Source organism: Trichomycterus rosablanca, chromosome 26 (assembly GCF_030014385.1).
Source record: "Trichomycterus rosablanca isolate fTriRos1 chromosome 26, fTriRos1.hap1, whole genome shotgun sequence".
NCBI lineage: Eukaryota > Metazoa > Chordata > Actinopteri > Siluriformes > Trichomycteridae > Trichomycterus > Trichomycterus rosablanca.
The window spans coordinates 10469640-10489707 of record NC_086013.1 but is presented as its reverse complement, the minus strand read 5'-3'; the positions used below and the strand labels follow the sequence as shown (position 1 = coordinate 10489707).

The 20068-nt window shown below is 43.8% G+C and overlaps 1 protein-coding gene across 1 annotated transcript; it reads left to right on the top strand.

The window, feature by feature from the left end:
• The first annotated feature begins 1832 nt into the window (after positions 1–1832).
• dqx1 (DEAQ box RNA-dependent ATPase 1) lies at positions 1833–19616 on the top strand. Its single transcript, XM_062989139.1, has 11 exons — positions 1833–2118; positions 4116–4309; positions 5285–5672; positions 10525–10803; positions 11909–12008; positions 13305–13463; positions 13779–13970; positions 14121–14246; positions 15544–15734; positions 16013–16203; positions 17230–19616. Exons 1-11 carry the CDS (start codon positions 1840–1842, stop codon positions 17423–17425), a joined length of 2295 nt encoding a protein of 764 aa, XP_062845209.1. The 5' UTR covers positions 1833–1839; the 3' UTR covers positions 17426–19616.
• Positions 19617–20068: the final 452 nt, after the last annotated feature.

Sequence of the window (20068 nt, the reverse complement as noted above, 5' to 3'; positions counted from 1 at the left end):
TGATCCACCACCTAAATAATACCTGCTCTGTAGTGGTCCTGTACTGGTCCTGACAATTAAAGAACAGGGTGAAAGCAGGCTAAAAAGGTATGTAGAGAAACAGATGGACAACAGTCAGTAATTGTAGAACTTCAAAGTGGTCCTATATGGTAAGTGGAGCAGTGTATGTTCATAGACGATGCTTCTGGGACTGAAGGCCTTGAATGTGGAACAGAAACAAAGAAATCAGAGGATTAGCAAAGCATTTGAGAGTGAAATGTGCTCCTAAGTGTAAGGAAACTAGGTTTGAGTCCAATAGCAGGATGATGATGCAAAGCACACGTTCAAATGATAATACTGACCAATAATATTGACCAAAACTCTGGAAATATGTCTGTGGGAATTTTTGCCTATTTAGTCAAACAAGCATCCGTGCAGTTGGATGATGTTGGATAAAAAGGGTGTATTTATAAGACCTTAACACAGATATAAGTAAACGTGTCCTAATACTTTTGGCCACATACAGTGTATCACAAAAGTGAGTACACCCCTCACATTTCTGCAAATATTTCATTATATCTTTTCATGGGACAACACTATAGATATGAAACTTGGATATAACTTAGAGTAGTCAGTGTACAGCTTGTATAGCAGTGTAGATTTACTGTCTTCTGGAAATAACTCAACACACAGCCATTAATGTCTAAATGACTGGCAACATAAGTGAGTACACCCCACAGTGAACATGTCCAAATTGTGCCCAAAGTGTCAATATTTTGTGTGACCACCATTATTATCCAGCACTGCCTTAACCCTCCTGAGCATGGAATTCACCAGAGCTGCACAGGTTGCTACTGGAATCCTCTTCCACTCCTCCATGATGACATCACGGAGCTGGTGGATGTTAGACACCTTGAACTCCTCCACCTTCCACTTGAGGATGCGCCACAGGTGCTCAATTGGGTTTAGTCCATCACCTTTACCTTCAGCTTCCTCAGCAAGGCAGTCATCTTGGAGGTTGTGTTTGGGGTCGTTATCCTGTTGGAAAACTGCCATGAGGCCCAGTTTTCGAAGGGAGGGGATCATGCTCTGTTTCAGAAAGTCACAGTACATGTTGGAATTCATGTTTCCCTCTGCAGCAATGCTGGCAGCACTCATGTGTCTATTTTTTAAAGCCAACCCCTGGATATGACGCCGAACACGTGGACTCAACTTCTTTGGTCGACCCTGGCGAAGCCTGTTCCGAGTGGAACCTGTCCTGGAAAACCGCTGTATGACCTTGGCCACCATGCTGTAGCTCAGTTTCAGGTTGTTGGCAATCTTCTTATAGCCCAGGCCATCTTTGTGGAGAGCAACAATTCTATTTCTCACATCCTCAGAGAGTTCTTTGCCATGAGGTGCCATGTTGAATATCCAGTGGCCAGTATGAGAGAATTGTACCCAAAACACCAAATTTAACAGCCCTGCTCCCCATTTACACCTGGGACCTTGACACATGACACCAGGGAGGGACAACGACACATTTGGGCACAATTTGGACATGTTCACTGTGGGGTGTACTCTCTTATGTTGCCAGCCATTTAGACATTAATGGCTGTGTGTTGAGTTATTTTCAGAAGACAGTAAATCTACACTGCTATACAAGTTGTACACTGACTACTCTAAGTTATATCCAAGTTTCATGTCTATAGTGTTGTCCCATGAAAAGATATAATGAAATATTTGTAGAAATGTGAGGGGTGTACTCACTTTTGTGATACACTGTACACTTGTCTAAATTTCAATCTTCTTCTCTATTCTACAGGTTATCCTAAATTCCTGACTTCCTCGGGTGTCCTGGGACCCCTGTCCTTCGTTGCCATGACGTCCTCCGCAGACATCCCAGCGTTGGACAGCCTCTCCATGTCCTCGCTGCTGTCTGGGGACCTGGACGACATAAAAGAGGGTGAAGAGGGTGAGCTGGCTGACCTGGAAGTGAACCCGTATGATAGTTTGCCCTTCTCATCTCGCTACTACGCCCTGCTGGAGGAACGACGGAAGCTTCCCATCTGGGGCCTGAAATACAGCCTGCTGGAGCTCCTGGAGACTCACAGCATGGTGGTGCTAAGTGGAGAAGGGGGCACGGGCAAAAGCACACAAGTAAGAGGGTTTCTAATATTTGAAAAAGCGGTCCCATGTGATTTTAGGTTTAGTGTAGAGATCATCACTTGGTCAGTTCATTTCAAGCCCCCTTTTCATTACATTTACAATTTAGCAGACGCTCTTACTCAGTGACTAATGCCAAGTTCACACTACATGACTTTCCAATGATGCAACACGACACTACTGATGCTGACCTCTACCCCTGACAAGGGATGTCCCGATCCGATCTCAGTTATCGGAATCGGGGCCGATCAAGGCATTTTTTTAACTGATCGGTATCGGCTTTACTAAGGCCGATCCCAATCCCGATCCTTTGTTTTACGTCAGCATGTCCGCTGTGTGGAAATACTTTAAATTGGAAAGTGAAACGAGTCCAACAGTGAAGTGTAATGTCTGCAATGCGAGCGTTTCACGAGGCGGTAGGAGCAGAGCTGCGTTCATTACTGTAGAATTTTACTGTTTATATGGTGTGTGAGTCAAGGATCACTCCGGTTTACAAAACAATAACTTTTAATCCGAGTATGAAAACTTCAGGACCATAACATACAGCTTTTACGAGTTTACTCGTTACAAGACTGAACGACATCTCAGTATCAAGCACTCTGATTGGCTTAGTTATGTAACCGAGCGTCGTAGTGATGCACTTGCTTAATAAAGAAATAAATACACGGTATATTCACAAATTGTCGGGAGCATTTAACACTTTATTAACTTCTTCTGTTACGGTACCGAATAGCGGACAGCTAGAGTCATCGCGTTAGCCAAGCACGCTATTCCATGCACTATGGAAGCCCCAAAGGGTCAAAACACTCTCACTTCGCGTAGAAACGTCCATCAAACCATTGTCACAATACAACCACAGAAAAGTCTGTTACAGTTACAACATGCATACAAGTACGGTGGCTCATAAGAAACAAACCATATATCATTTAACCAAACGATCTACAATTACTACCGATTTGATACGGCACCTAAAAAATAAACACTCAGCCAAATACAGCGAGTTTATTATTATATAAAGAGAAGAGGAACCGGCTGTCCACTAACACGGCAGAGATGCTGATTTTCCTCAAAAAGAATCTTCACTTTATTTTCAGTGTTCTAGTTTTACTACTACAATGCTGCACTAAGTTTGTTTACTTTTTTTTTGTAAAAATAAAAGAACATTAAGCAATAGCTTGGATGCAGGCAATTTTTTTCCTACAGCACTGCAGAGCTATTCAGTTGTTAAACATGTACATTGGATTAATTTGAATAACTGTAATGTACTTGAAGTGTGCACTGTGTGAACAGTATTATCTAGTTCTTATCTAGACAATATCTAGAAAATACAAGTATCGGTTTGAGACTTGGTATCGGATCGGGATCAAAATTAAAGATCGGATCGGGAACAAAAAAACTTGATCGGGACATCCCTACCCCTGACTGAGGAGAGCCGTGACTAACACACTAGCCGACTGCATCGTTTCACCATGAGGCGAGGTAATATGTGAATCAGCTTTGCGTATGGAGACACACACCCTGATCCACATTATCCCCCGCCTCTGTTCAGGCGGCATCAGTAAGCCAGCAGAGATGGTATATGCATCAGTCTTGTAGGCGCCCAGCCTGCCGGTAGCAGAGCTGAGATTCGAACCAACAAATTCGAGATGTCAGCTCTGGTGTGCCTGCGTGTTTTACCTCTGCGCCACTTGAACCACCTTTTGAAGTGATCTCAAAACCATAAAGGGAGAAAAGCGAACACTTTGATTTTCACCAAAGGTCTGTTATGGTTCAGGGGTGTTTTAGTAAATGGTGATTACTAGTGTTACTAGTGTTTTTTCTGCTGTAAGTCAACCAGAAGAGCAAATAATAGCTTATTTATGTACTTTTTGTTGTATTTAATTTGGAATCTGTGCTGTAGGTTTGATCTGGCATAGATTCTGGCACTGTCCCAGGTCACATGATGTATTATTTTCTACATATGCACTTACTCTTTTCTGAACCGTGTGTAGGTGCCTCAGTGGTGCGTGGAATACGCCCTCTCTCTGCAGTTTACCGAAGGCTTCGTTTGCTCCTGCCAACCACACCTAGCAGCAGCTTGTAGTCTGGCGATCCGTGTGGCTGATGAGATGGACCTGAGTCTGGGGATAGAGGTCGGCTACAGGGTTCCTCACGATGACGGCTGCACGCCAGACACTTTACTACGGTTAGTTGGGAAACACACACATATACAATGATGAGGCATAACATTATGACCACCTCCTTGTTTCTACACTCACTGTCCATTTTGATCAGCGAGATTATTTAGGTGGTGAATCATTCTCAGCACTGCAGTGACACTGACATGGTAGTGGTGTGTTAGTGTGTGTTGTGCTGGTGGAGTTTTTAAATACCGTGTCCACTCACTGTCCTCTCTATTAGACACTCCTACCTAATTGGTCCACCTTGTAGATGTAAAGTCAGAGACGGTCGCTCATCTATTGCTGCTGTTTGAGTCGGTCATCTTCTAGACCGTCATCAGTGGTCACAGGACGCTGCCTACAGGGCGCTGTTGGCTGGGTATTTTTGGTTGTTGGACTATTCTCAGTCTAGCAGTGACAGTGAGGTGTTTAAAAACTCCATCAGCGCTGCTGTGTCTGATCCACTCATACCAGCACAACACACACTAACACACCACCACCATGTCAGTATCACTGCAGTGCTGAGAATGATCCACCACCTAAATAATACCTGCTCTGTGGTGGTCCTGTGGGGGTCCTGACCATTGAAGAACAGGGTGAAAGGGGGCTACAAAAGTATGTAGAGAAACAGATGGACTACAGTCAGTAATTGTAGAACTTGCACAGCGTTTAAAGACCCCACCCACTTATTAGTCCGGTCTTTTGCCACCCAGCAGACTAGGGGGCGCCCAGCTGACCAGTAAGAGGGCTGAGACTCGAACCGGGGAGTTTAGAATCTCAGTGCTGGTGTGCTAGTGAAATATCCCGCTATGCCACCTGGGCATACAGAAAAAAATCATTTTGAACCACTCGTGTTCCTATGTTAAAATACTGGGCTGGTAATCAGAAGGTCACTGGTCCAAGCCCCACCAATGCCAGGTTGCCACTGGTCCTTATTGCCTAAAAGCATCTAGGGGTCTTTGGGGTGCTTTTAAAAGCTGAATAATAACCTGATCCCACAGGTTCGTGACGGACGCACTCCTGCTGGAAGAGATGATGTCAGACCCACTGCTGCGACGCTACGGCGTGCTGGTAGTTGACGAGGCCCAGGAACGCACCGTGGCCAGCGACGTCCTTCTGGGTCTGCTCCGTGACGTGTGCCGGCAGCGTTCAGAGCTGCGCGTGGTGGTCCTCTCAACACCCCCCGTTGCCGCTACCATCGCAAGCTTTCTGGGGGACGGAGTACCTCACCTTAAGATCCCCCCCGCACCTGACCGGACCGTAACGGAGACGCTGTATCGAGACCCGCCAGCTGGACGAGAACTCGCTGCAGGAGCGTGCCACATCGTGCTCGATCTCCACCGGCGAGGAGAGGAAGGGGATATACTGGTCTTCCTTCCCAGTGCACAGGTACACACATACAGTCAAGTCATATAACAAAGAATGTGATTAATGGATATTTTTAGATATTTGCTTATATCTGTTAGCTCAGTTTTAAAGGTGCTGAGGAACCTCGATTTAACGGACTAACAGGGGGTGCACCGGTCCGTTAAATGTGAGTGTCCGAAACAGCAAGGTTTTTTCCAGGGGGTGCGAAAATATAAAAAAACACAGCACTAAGGTCCACAAAAGTGCTAAACATGCACATATATTACACAGTAAAACAAACGTAAATAGATACAGTGGGGCCAAAAAGTATTTAGTCAGCCACTGATTGTGCAAGTTCTCCTACTTAGAAAGATGAGAGAAGTCTGTAATTTTCATCATAGCTACACTTCCACTATGAGAGACAAAATGAGAAAAAAAATTCCAGGAAATCACATTGTAGGATTTTTAAAGAATTTATTTGTAAATTATGGTGGAAAATAAGTATTTGGTCAATAACAAAAGTTCAACTCAATACTTTGTAACATAACCTTTGTTGGCAATGACAGAGGTCAAACGTTTCCTGTAAGTCTTCACCAGGTTTGCACACACTGTAGCTGGTATTTTGGCCCATTCCTCCATGCAGATCTCCTCTAGAGCAGTGATGTTTTGGGGCTGTCGCTGGGCAACACGGACTCCACAAATTTTCTATGGGGTTGAGGTCTGGAGACTGGCTAGGCCACTCCAGGACCTTGAAATGCTTTTTACGGAGCCACTCCTTCGTTGCCCGAGCGGTGTGTTTGGGATCATTGTCATGCTGGAAGACCCAGCCACGTTCCATCTTCAATGCTCTCACTGATGGAAGGAGGTTTTGGCTTAAAATCTCACGATACATGGCCCCGTTCATTCTTCCCTTAACACGGATCAGTCGTCCTGTCCCCTTTGCAGAAAAACAGCCCCAAAGCATGATGTTTCCACCCCCATGCTTCACAGTAGGTATGGTGTTTACTCAGCATTCTTCTTCCTCCAAACACGACGAGTTGAGTTTTTACCAAAAAGTTCCATTTTGGTTTCATCTGACCACATGATATTCTCCCAATCCTCTTCTGGATCATCCATATGCTCTCTGGCAAACTTCAGACGGGCCTGGACATGTACTGGCTTAAGCAGGGGGACACGCCTGGCACTGCAGGATTTGAGTCCCTCTCGGCGTAGTGTGTTACTGATGGTAGCCTTGGTACTTTGGTCCCAGCTCTCTGCAGGTCATTCATCAGGTCCCTGGGATTTTTGCTCACCGTTCTCATGATCATTTTGACCCCACGGGATGAGATCTTGACCCCAAGGGAGATTATCACTGGTCTTGTATGTCTTCCATTTTCTTACAATTGCTCCCACATTTGATTTATTCACACCAACCTGCTTGCCTATTGTAGATTCACTCTTCCCAGCCTGGTGCAGGTCTACAATTTTCTTCCTGGTGTCCTTCGACAGCTCTTTGGTCTTGGCCATGGTTGAGTTTGGAGTCTGACTGTTTGAGGCTGTGGACAGGTGTCTTTTATACAGATAACGAGGTCAAACAGGTGCCATTAATACAGGTAACGAGTGGAAGACAGAAGAGCTTCTTAATGAAGAAGTTACAGGTCTGTGAGAGCCAGAAATCTTGCTTGTTTGTTATTGACCAAATCCTACAATGTGATTTCCTGGATTTTTTTTTCTCATTTTGTCTCTCATAGTTGAAGTGTACCTATGATGAAAATTACAGACCTCTCATCTTTCTAAGTAGGAAAACTTGCACAATCAGTGGCTGACTAAATACTTTTTGACCCCACTGTATGTAAATATGTAATGTCAAACATGTAAATAAATAAAACACAGAGAAAAAGGCGAGAACAAAGCGAGCCTCTTGACAAAATAAAGCCTGTCACTCATGTAAACAGAGACGTGTGTGGGTACTACTTGGTACGCTTCTTGGTACCGAACATTCAGTTTTCCAGATTTTGTCTGTTAAATCTGAAATCCGTTACATGAAGGTCCGTTAAATCGAGGTTCCACTGTGAGATCAAGTTAGAGCTGCCTTCATTCATTCAATATCTGCTTTATTGATAGGTGATTTTCCCACATGCAGGTAAGTGAATCTGTTTGTTACTGTGAGTAAAATAATTAACTTCCCATTTCTCTGCCCTGTGACCTAGCTCGTGTTGTAGTAGCTTTATTACATTGTATACCTGTGAGTGTGTTGTTAGCTTTGACCAAAAGCAATACTTGCTTGTTATTCAATAATTAGGCCTGAATTGTGTTCAGTACTTGTAATAATCAAATCATTTAACGCATAGATAAAATAAAAATCTAGAAGGTCCCAGGTGTATTGAGAATTTTATTGTGTTTCCCACAAGTTGCCCACATGATTGGTGATTAGATAGGTGATTAGATTCTTGTCAGACATTTTTTCTCGCAGCTGTAAGGGTGTAAGGTGTCATGTAATTAGGGCTGCCACTAACGACTAATCTAACGATTAATTTTTCTTCAAAAAATTTAATTCATAATCTAATTTAAGCTTCTTTTATATTAACAACAAACTGTGTGGCATAATAATATGGCACAAAACTAAATGTATGCAGGGTTTATGTCCACATTATTAAATTCTCAAGTGCTCCATATTAAACAAAGTGCAGCATGTTTTTATGGCATTCCCAGACATCCCAAGTCTCCCTGAAGTTCCGGGAGTCTCCCGCATTTACATAGCGGCTCCCTGATGCCCGCAAGTCAGATAAAATCTCCCGGAATCTAGAACGAGCGGCCAAGAGCGACACACACACACTCACACACGCACGCGTATTAAATATGTTATCTGATATACAATCTAGCGCACTGTGTAGGGAACATAAATCAATTGTCTAATATACTGTCTAGTGCAGTAAGTAGGGAACATAATTAATTATGTAATACACTATCTAAGGAATGTGTATTACTATGTAAGGAACACAAATCATCATCTAGTTATACTTTGTAGTGCACTATGTAGTGAACATGAATGCGTTATCTAATACACTATCTAGTCACTATGTAGGGAACATAAATCCGTGATCTGATATACAATCTAGTGCACTGTGTAGGGAACAAATTCATATCTAAAATACAGTACTATCTAGTGCACTATGTAGGGAACATAAATCCGTTATCTGCGTTGTAAGACTGCGCTTAATGCCGGCAACCAGTGACTGCACCAAATTCGACTTGGGTCATGCACGCAGCAAGTAGTGTTGAGGGAAATATTATGAACGGAAACGTTGTAGAATTTGAAAAGGATAATTTATATAAGCATAGTTTTAAAAGTGATGCATCGACTATATTATCAAATATTTAAGTTGACGCATGTTTAGTCCTACATGTAATCCTGTTTCATAAAATTAAAGATCTAGCAAATGATAAACCATCCTTATCCTTATAAACCAACACAACTGTACAAAGCTTTCTCCTAAAATAACAATGTCACACCAATGTGACTTTCTCATGTTAGTGTGTACGTCTCCACCTTTTTTGTCAATATTATAACAGCATGACATGCTTTATCATCCTGCCAATAACAAGAACTCCCAGTGCTAAAGCAGTGCAAAAATAATTGGGACAGGCCTAGGCAGACAGGAAGCACTCGTTGGTCCTCGCTCTTTTAGGCTAGTAGCAGATTTGGTTTTGATAAAGGAGCCTCGTTTAGCAACTAAATTAGGAAAAATGTGATTGTGAGAGGTTTGACATGCTCTCCTTGTGTCTGTATGGGTTACCATACTAAAGTGAAGCTGTTGGTAAATTGGCTTCTCTAAATCAGCGTTTCCCAACCTTTTGCACCACGGACAGGTTTCATATAAGATATAATTTCACAGACCGGCGGGGAAGGGTGGGTTTAATAATATTGCTCACAAACTGTGTTTTTTTTTTTTTTGTTTATTAGGATTATAACGTCATGTTTTACACTTGTTACATTCATGACAGGAACGGTAGTTACTCATTACACAAGATTCATCAGTTCACAAGGTTATATCAAACACAGTCATGGACAATTTAGTGTCTCCAATTCACCTCACTTGCATGTCTTTGGACTGTGTGAGGAAACCGGAGCACCCGGAGGAAACCCACACGGACACGGGGAGAACATGCAAACTCCACACAGAAAGGACCCGGACCGCCACACCTAAGGATCGAACCCAGGACCTTCTTGCTGTGAGGCGACAGTGCTACCCACTTAGCCACCGTGCCGCCCTCACAAACTGTGTAAAATGAGCTTTTTTCGCTGCAACGAAACGCTACTTCCACCTAGGGGTGACAATAAGACAACACCTGAAATAGAAGCTTTTCTAACGACCTCTAATTACTTATTCTTTCTGTGCGGCCTGGTAATAAATAGCCCATCGACCGGTGGTTGGGGACCACTGCTCTAAATAGCACCTAGATATGAGTAGGAGTGTATCCCCTCCCTGTATCCAGTGTTTCAGGTAGACTCCCCTACCCTGATCAGAATAAAGCAGGTAGGTAAGGTAAGGCTAGGGAAAGCCGTAGCCTAGTGGTTAGGGTACTGGACTAGTAATCAGAAGATTACTGCCAGGTTGCTGCTGTTGGGCCCTTGAGCAAGGCCCTTAACCTTCAATTGCTCAGACTGTATACTGTAACTGTACTGTAAGTCGCTTTGAATAAAGATAAAGGCGTCTGCTAAATGTAAATGTAGGTAAGAGGAACAAATGATAGACTTACTAATGGTTGTACAGTATGGATCATACTACAGTATATACTGAAAGTAATCCTTGCTATATTACACAGTTTTTGAAATTTATGCTGATGTTTAATTTGATTACAGTAATTACAGAGAATTCTTTCTATAAATATCTCCACTCTGTGTTTGTTACAGGAAATCGGCGAGTGTGCGGCCCTGCTGGAGACGGAGTGTGTGGCTCTGAGCCCTCAGCTAGGAGCATTGCGGGTGCTGCTGCTACACTCTGGCCTCGGCGGAGCAGCACAGCACCTGTACAGTGCGGACGGAGACCAGAGCCAATCGGAAACAAATGAAGAGGAGAAGCCCGAGTCAAGTTTGAGGCGCAGGGTCATCCTTACGGATGCTCTAGGAGAGGCCTCCTTTTCACTGCCCAACATTCGTTATGTCGTTGACACTGGTCTGGAACTCAAAACTGTGAGTTTATCAACAATAGGGAAATGCTTTTTTAATAAAAGATGGTTAATTTTTCATGGATTTCTCCCCCCTCCTGATCAAGGAGAGCCGAATCACCACACGCCCCATGCAATCTGTGTCTGCTTATCACCTGCCAGTGTAGGTTCCCACACAGATCCATATAACAAACTGAGTGCAGCGCTAAGCTCCACGTGGAAGAGGCCCTGTCTGACATTCCCGCCCTCAAACTTGTGTGGATGCCTGGCCAGGTCACTGGCTTTGCTGAAATTTGAACTTACAAGTTCAAGCACTTCCACGTTAGAGCACTGTGCCCCCCGACCAACAGAGGTCTCTGTTTACACAGAATTTTTTTGACTGGTAATTTATCACTGCAATTGAAGAGAAAGTCATTTCCTATTGATGACTCAATAATAATATATATTTTTTAAAAAGTGGAGCCCAAATGGCACCACGGATATTCCACTAGCACACCAGCGCCGAGATTCTGAACACCCCGGTTCGAATCTCAGCTCTGCTACTGTTCGGTTGGGCGCTATCTAGCAGGCACAATTGGCAGTCCCTGCAGCAGACAGAAATTGGCCACCATGGGGTCTAGAAACGCTGTTTGAACCAACAGGACCCTGGTTAGACAACCGAGACGCCTGTGCGGAAGCTGTAAAGAAGGGGTCCGCATTGGAGGGCACGTGAGCAGCAATGTACCCTCCTCGATCGCAATCGGGGATCCCCAGCAGTGCCCTCAGAGCAGCCCTGCTTTTGGGTGCCCTGAGAGCAGCCCTTCCTTTGGGTGCCCTCAGAGCAGCCCTGCCCCCTGGTGCCCTGAGAGCATGGGAGAAAAATACATAAATACATTATTTACATAAATAAATAGAAAAAATAATAATAATTTGCATGTTGTGCAAGACATGGCAATAGAATTTTAATCATTCTTAACAAACATTTAATGCATGTAAATACCAGAACGCAGTGCAGATACTGGTCAGGATGAACTGGCCAGGTGTAAACGCGGTAAAAATAGTTATTCAACTGTAATACATACATGTAATGACAGTTGATCATGCAATGTGCAAACTTACTGTTATAATTCTTTTCCTATTATAATCTCCAGGTATACAATCCACAAATCCGAGCCGACTCTCAGGTTCAGAGGCCGATCAGCAAACACCAGGCAGATGCACGATCTGAAAGAGTGAACAGCAAGTTGCCAGGTAAGGATTTTTCACAACGCATTTCTACTCTTTGTTGGATTGCTTACAAGCCAGTGTAGATGCACTGGGACTTGTGGGCCAGAACACAGTAAAACTAGGAGTCAGGCTGGTCAAGCCCAACACGGACCATACATTTTTTTTTCTGGTTTTCTGGTTCTGTGTAAATCTTGTAAGATAGTTGCCAACTGCACAGACCTACAAATGTTACAAGTTGCCTCTTGGTTGCTTCCATGATCAATATCCTTTTGGCTTGGTCATCCAGTTTGGTGGGATGGCCTAAAGTTCACTTTCCACCACCTGGTGCTCTGGCTTCTCGTGCAAAATGCCATTACAGTCTTGTGTACAGTAGCACTTTAGATAGTTCTGTTATTGTACTGTAGGGTATCATGCAGTGGAAAAGGGGCATACATGTTCATTGTGGACCTTCTGGCCTATATGTAATTAATTGGTACTTGGGTGGCGCAGCGGTCTACTGCGCTGACCCACCACTTTTCCCAATTTTCCTCCCAATCTAGTCGGAACCAATTACCTGATTGCATTACACTTTCTCTCTACTGATGTTGACCTCCACTCCTGGTTGAGGAGAGCTGAGACTGACACACTCCCCCTCCGACACGTGTGCAGTAGCAGACTGCATGTTTTCACCTGCACGAGACGAGTTCATATGTGGATCAGCTTTGTGTATGGAGAACAACACCCTGATCAGCGTTATCCCTCCTCCCTGTGCAGGTGCCATCAATCAACAAGCAGAGGTCGCAGTTGCATCAGTTATGAGAAATTCCCCTCTGCACCTTCTCTGCAAATGAGCCAATCGTTGTTCGAGTAGACACCCAGCCTGCCGGTAGCAGAGCTGAGATTTGAACCGACGAGTTTGAGATGTCAGCTCTGGTGTGTTAGCGTGTTTTACTGCTGTTTTACACCACTACTGACCTCTTGATTCGAATCTGAGCGCTACTATCCATTGGCCTGACGTCTACACAGACAAGATTAGCTATGTCTAAAGGGAGGTGGCAAAAGCCTTGTGACACTGTCCTGGGTATGCACTGTGAATCCTGGTGAATACGGACCTTTCACTACCCGGACAAGGATAAAGCAGCTGATAAGAATGAAAAAGAATGGCACACATGTTGCACATACAGCAGGTAGCAGTGATCATCCTTCACAGACACTAACCCATTTCAATTAAAACCAAAAGTAACACTAAAATTCAGCTCATTTTTTCATCATGTGCGTAGACAAATCATAGTGGAGAGCTCAAGACCCACAGACTTATTTACGATTTACTCTCTGTTTCAGGAGTTTGTTTTCGGTTGTACAACAAATACCTGTATGATGAGGGAATGCCTGAAGCTCGCTGTCCTGGAGTAGCTGAGGCCAACCTGAGCCACCTGGTCCTGCTTCTTAAAAGACTGGACATAGCAGACATGGGCCAGTGCAAGTTCCTAGACCGGCCAGGTAAGGCAATGCGTCGTGATTACATTTAGCTAAAAATCCATTTATACACAGCAGACAGTATATTGTCTAAAAGAGTGTCTTACTTGTTTTGCTGGTCACTAATCAAGCAATATAATGTAAACATAAATGGTACAAGCCTTTATCGCCACTGTTGGGCCCCTGAGCAAGGCCCTTAATTGCTGAAAATCATGTTCATTGATAATTGTAAGTCACTTTGGATAAATCGTCTGCTAAATGTTGAAAATGTAAATGTAAATGTAAATACAAAATTACGTTACACTTATTGCCCTCTATGTTTAATGCCCTGTGTTATAGCTCCAGAAGCACTGATGCAGGCTCTTGAGGACCTGGATTACCTGGCGGCTCTGGACGATGACGGCAATCTGTCCGAAGTGGGAATCATCATGTCCGAGCTCCCTCTAGAACCGCCGCTGGCCAAAGCTCTCATCGCGGCCTGCGAGTTCGACTGTGTAAATGAACTGCTAACCATTGCTGCCATGCTTACTGGTGAATAGGACGCCTGCTCAAACATACAAACACAGAACTGTTATTTCAACGTCTTAGCATCTGTTATTTAAATTTTATTTGGATTATTTTTAATAGCAGCATGTGGAATATCATTTATAATGTGGTTTTTACCTGCATCTGTTTCTGCAGCTCCTTCATGCTTTGTTACACCTCCACCAAATAAAGTGGAAGCAGCTGCAACTCATAGACGCCTTCTTATGCACCCAGAAGGAGACCATCTCACCCTTATCAACATCTTCAACGCCTACCTACAGCGTAAGTAAAGCCAGAACAGGGGCTACACAGAATCTTTACAAAATTAATGCTGGCTTTATACAATATAAATGCAACCTGTCTAGACATCACCACACAGCAGACTGCAGTGCAACTCTGGTCCTGGGATTATATTTATTTACATTGAACATAAATGAGTATGTGCATAAGTATGTGGATTTAGGATTATATTTATATTACATTATATTACATTGATTATGTGATGTCTTTGGACTGTGGAAGGAAACCAGAGCTCCCGGAGGAAACCCACACAGACATGGGGAGAACACCATTGGTCTGATCATCTGACGTGTCCCATTTGTGGCTGCTTATCACCTGCCAGTGTAGGGTTCCCTTACAGAGCCACATCATATATGGATAGCTAAGCTCCATGTGGAAGAAACCCGGTCCGACCTTCCCTCCCTCAAACATGGCCAATTGTGTTTGCTCTGCTTAGAGCGCAAACTGGTAGTTTTAAGTCACTGTAAATGAGTACTACTACTAATAATAACAATAATGTTACAATAATAATAGTAATAATAATAACAACAGTAACAGCAATAACAATAATAATAATTAATATTATTTAATATAATACTATATAGTATTTTTCAAATTTATATGTTTATATTATATTAAACATAAGAATGTGGCCGCTCAGGTGGCGCAGCTTTAAAAAACACACGCTGGAACCAGAGCTGGGATCTCGAATACATCGTAGCTAATCTCAGCTCTGCCTGCCGGCTAAGGCTGAGCGGCCACATGAACAGCGATTGGCCTGTTGTTCAGATATGGGCGGGACTAAGTCGGATGGGGTCTCTCTCTTTCATGACTGGTGCAATTACGACCTCTGCTGGCTGATTGATGGCGCCTGCACAGAGATGGGAAAAGAGTGCCGTCAGGGTGTGTCTCTCCATACACAGTGCTGAGCTGCACTGCACTCATCAAAAGTGTAGGTGATAAGATGCGTACGGCTGCTGCCCACGTGTCGGAGGGGGCGTGGGTTAGCTTCGTTCTCCTCAATCAGAGCAGTGATCGGCATTGGTGGAGAGGAAGCATGACGCAATCGGGCAATTGGACGGGAGAAAATGTATAAACAAAATATTTAAAAAAAATAATAAGAATGTGATGTCTTGACCTAAAAGAAGCTGTTTTTGAGGATAAATAAATTATTTTTGCTAGAAAAATGTGTGTGTGTGGGGGGGGGGCACCAATAGAGAGGAAGCATAACACAAATGGGTATAAATTGCAAAGCAAAGTGTAAAATGCTCTACATTTCTTTGTGTGTTTCCTGCATTAGATAATGAAGATGAAGCCTGGTGCACCACCAACTTCCTAAATGCCTCAGCGTTACGATTGGCTGTGACAATCAGAGCGGAGCTGCTGGAGGTTATGCAGCGAATCGAGTTGCCGGTTTCGCCTCCTGCATTCGGCCTCCAGGACAACACTACGAATATAAAGCGGGCTGTCATCTCTGGGTTCTTTCTTAAGGTAGCACAGGTGGAATTTCTTGTCTTCTTTTGTTGAAGGAAAGTTCATTCTACAACTGGTCTTAAGCCTAAATGATAACGCTTTAGATTTGTTATTATATCAGAATTGTGCTACTATGACGACGGGTCATCATTCTGACAACATTGATCCCATTTAAATGCATTTAATTACATAAACAATTAGTAAGGTTTAAATTCCTGCCTTGCACCCATTGCTTTTATAAGTGTGTTGAACCTGCCGGGACCTTGATAAAACATTACATTTGATTTCTTTTGTAGGTTGCTCATGATGTAGATGGCTCAGGGAATTATTTACTCTTGACACATCGGCATGTGGCTCACCTTCACCCCTTCTCCTCGTACCTGAGTCGCCGGCCACGTCCCAGTCCTCCCAGCTGGGTCCTGTACCACGACTTCACCATCTCCCATGACAACTGCATCCGTACTGCCACGGAGATCCACCCTCACATGTGAGTCTGCACATCATTGCCTGCTGTCTGCTTATCCATGCTGTTATTTTAGATTTCACTAGTCAGGGTCACTGTGGAACGTCGAGTCACGCTGTCGAGTCACATTATTACGACCACCAGCTGATATCCAGAGTAACCACCGTGTGCAGCACAGACAGCAGCTAGACGGGCTGGGAGTGACTGGTATCTGGAGCCATGCTGAATGCAGTGCATCCCACAGCTGCTAGAGAATAGAGTGAACACGATGATCGAGGTGGTCCCACAGATGCTCAATTGGGTTCAAGTCAGGGGAATTAGTGGGCCAGGGTAGTACTTGGAAGTCTTGGTCATGCTCTTCCAACCAGTGTTGGACAATTCTAGCTGTGTGACGTGTCGCATTGTTCTGCTGGAAGATCCCATCCGCCACAGGGAAGACAATCATCTCCAAGGATGGATTCGTACCCAAATCGGCTGAGTGCCTTCCACAGCCACAGCCTTCGAAGTAAAAAGTGGTCATAATAATGTGATCCTTATGCCCTGTGATATGCGACCTCTGGGACTGATTCAGGTTTCTTATTTGAGTTTTGTCACATGGACTGTAATGTGGCTCTCCGTACACAATACGGCTCTGTGTTTGATACAGTTGTACACAAGGTGGCATAAAAAAATGAAACAGTCCGAGTTGCTCACAGGCAGCCGTTGTAAGGAACCCACTGAGACTCATTGATGCCAAAGGACTGATGGCTAGGCTGGCTGGTACAGACCCACAGAAGGCCTAGTGTGGGTCAAATTACAGATTATTTTAATACTGGTGGCAGTAATAAACACACGAGTCCCCAAATGAAATATAATAGAATTAAGTCAGAATTAATCTTGAGGCTGGTTGATTAGAATTGATGCATTAATCCCTTCAGTTTTGGTCCAGTCAATATTATAATCAATGCTGTTCAGACGCTTGCTATTTTGTTTGGATTACAATAACATACTAAGTATCTTTCATGTACCTAATACTCACAAAGTAAACCTAAACTTTGTTTTACTCTACAGGTTGGTGGAATTAGCTCCTCAGTACTATTTGGGCAACCTTCCTCCCAGTGAGGGTAAAGACCTGTTAATGGAAATCAGACAGAGTCTCCTTTCCCAGGATGAAGAAGAGAACGAAGAAGGTGAAGAGAAAAGGCACAGAGACCGGTCAGAAGAGCATCGAGAACAGTACAGTACTGAGATGTGTGTGCTACAGTGATGCACTCAGGCCTGATCTCACGTTGTACTGGGATTGTACAAGTACACTACACGGCAGCGATTAGTTCAGTTTCCAACTGAGATGCAGAAGCTGATGCTCATGGGTCATGTGCAGTGCAGTGCAGTTACTGTATGTAACCATGAGCTACAATGTACAAGTTCAGCTCATTCTGGCATTGGCCTTTTGCCTGAAGTTCAACACATTTTTGTATAAAAGTGCTACAAGTACTTTTTTTAAACACACAAGAACATTATAAAAGATTTCCAACCACAAGAGCCTTGAGGGCACAGACCAGTACCCCTAAGGTTTGTCAACTCTGCCACCCAACTCATGCCTGTTTTTCCGACATGTGCACAGCATTCTGCACAGGCGTCTCTTCCCCCAATCAGGGTCCTTAAACAGCATATGAAGACCACCCACCCACCTACAAACACACACAGTCTCCCCAACCCCCCAGATACGGTGGCAAATTAGTATCTGCTGTAGACACTGCCAATTATGCCCAGCTGACCGGTGGCAATGCCGAATTTCGAACCGAGGAGTTTAGAATCTTGGCACAAGTGTGCTAGCGTAATATACCGCTGTGCCACCTGGTCACATCACAAATGCTAATTTTTCTTTATATATATATTTTTCTTTATGCATTTTCTCCCTTTTTAGTGCGTCCAATTGCCCCATTGCATCACGCTTCCTCTCCACCAATGCCGATCCCCGCTCTGATTGAGGAGAACGAAGCTAACCCACGCCCCCTCCGACACGTGGGCAGCATGACGTATGCATCTTATCACCTACACTTTGACGAGTGCAGGGCAGCTCAGCGTTGTGTACGGAGAGACACACCCTGAGAGCACTCTTTTCTCATCTCTGTGCAGGTGCCATCAATCAGCCAGCAGAGGTCGTAATTGCACCGGTCATGAGAGAGAGACCCCATCCGGCTTAGTCCCGCCCATATGAACAACAGGCCGATCGTTGTTCATGTGGCCGCTCAGCCGGCAAGGTAGAGCCGAGATTCGATACGATGTATTCGAGATCCCAGCTCTCGTCAAGATTCCAATGGGGTCTAGATCTGGCCTTTGTGCAGGCCACTGGATTTCCTACACACCAAACATGTCAAACCAAGTCTTTATGGACCTCACAGGAGCACAGTCATGCTGGAACATAAAGTTGGAAGTTCAATATAAAATTTGATAGAAAACAGCAAAAGCATAATAATACAGTAATACAGATTAGAACGAGGTTAATTTATGATATTCAAAAATCAATTCAAAATAGCAAAATGAACAGACCTGATTCCTATTGAGGCGCTCAGTGGTGCAGCGGTACATCATGCTAGCCCACTGTAGCTGAGATACAGGGTTCGAATCTCAGTGGTGCTACTGGCACAGCATTTTCTAATTAAAAAGCCCCAAAGTTTCCCAATTCCCTTATAGATATTTATTTATTTAGATATAGATAGAATGATTTATTAGGATTTTAACGTCATGTTATACACCTTTGGTCACATTTATGACAGGTCAGACAGTTACAGGCTACTACGACTGTTGGAGGAAACACAAACTCCTGAAGGAAACCCACACTGACATGGGAAGAACATGCAAACTCCACACAGAAAGGACCCAGACCGCTCCACCTGAGAATGAAACCCAGGACCGATGTGTCTCGATGTGAGGCGACAGTGCTGCCCACCAACCCAGTGTGCCACACCTTTAATTGATAGACAGACACAGTACCACAGTACCAGTAACACTACATTTATTAGAGCACACTACCTTGCAGCCCCATTGTATTTGATATGCATAGATAAAATGAAATTCTACTGTCCATGCTTCAGGTTTGTATAAAGTAAAGGTGGTGGGATGATAGTCCAGGGAAACTTGTCCCTTACAGATGGACTGATGATGACTAGATTCTCAGGGTTCCATCTTGGACACTTTTAATTTTGCTGACTGGAAGATTTTTCTTTTCTACTTTGTACTTTTATTCTACTTCTGTTAATATGTTGTGTGTAAATTGTGGGTGTGTAAATACTTTATTTTTTCATTTTTAATTATTTAAATGTGCAATTTGTATCAGCTGTACCTTATTAATTGGGCAGCCACTGATCTGATTCTGTGTGAAATATATAATATTTAAAACTACAGCATTGAAATACACTGATCAGCCATAACATTAAAACCACCTTGTTTCTACACTCATTGTTCATTGTATAAGCTCCACTTACCATATAGAAGCACTTTGTAGTTCTACAATTACTGACTGCAGTCCATCTGTTTTTCTACATACCTGCTTTTACCCTGTTCTTTAATAGTCAGGACCCCCACAGGACCACAACAGAGCAGGTATTATTTAGGTGGTGGATCATTCTCAGCACTGCAGTGACAATGACATGGTGGTGGTGGTGTGTTAGTGTGTGTTGTGCTGGTAGAGTTGTCCACTCTATTAGACACTCCTACCTAGTTGGTTCACCTTGTAGATGTGAAGTCAGACACGATCGCTCATCTATTGCTGCTGTTTGAGTTAATCATCAGTGGTCACAGGACGCTGCCCACGGGGCACTATTCTCAGTCCAGAAAACTCCAGCAGCATTGCTGTGTATGATCCATTCATACCAGCACAACACACACTAACACACCACCACCATGT

Bases quoted from the DNA above. Each gene is read 5' to 3' on its own strand.
- dqx1 (XM_062989139.1), top strand. From the start codon at position 1,840: ATGACGTCCTCCGCAGACATCCCAGCGTTGGACAGCCTCTCCATGTCC. The intron at 2,119-4,115 runs GTAAGAGGGTTT...AACCGTGTGTAG, and splicing joins GCACGGGCAAAAGCACACAA to GTGCCTCAGTGGTGCGTGGA. The intron at 10,804-11,908 runs GTGAGTTTATCA...TATAATCTCCAG, and splicing joins CTGGTCTGGAACTCAAAACT to GTATACAATCCACAAATCCG.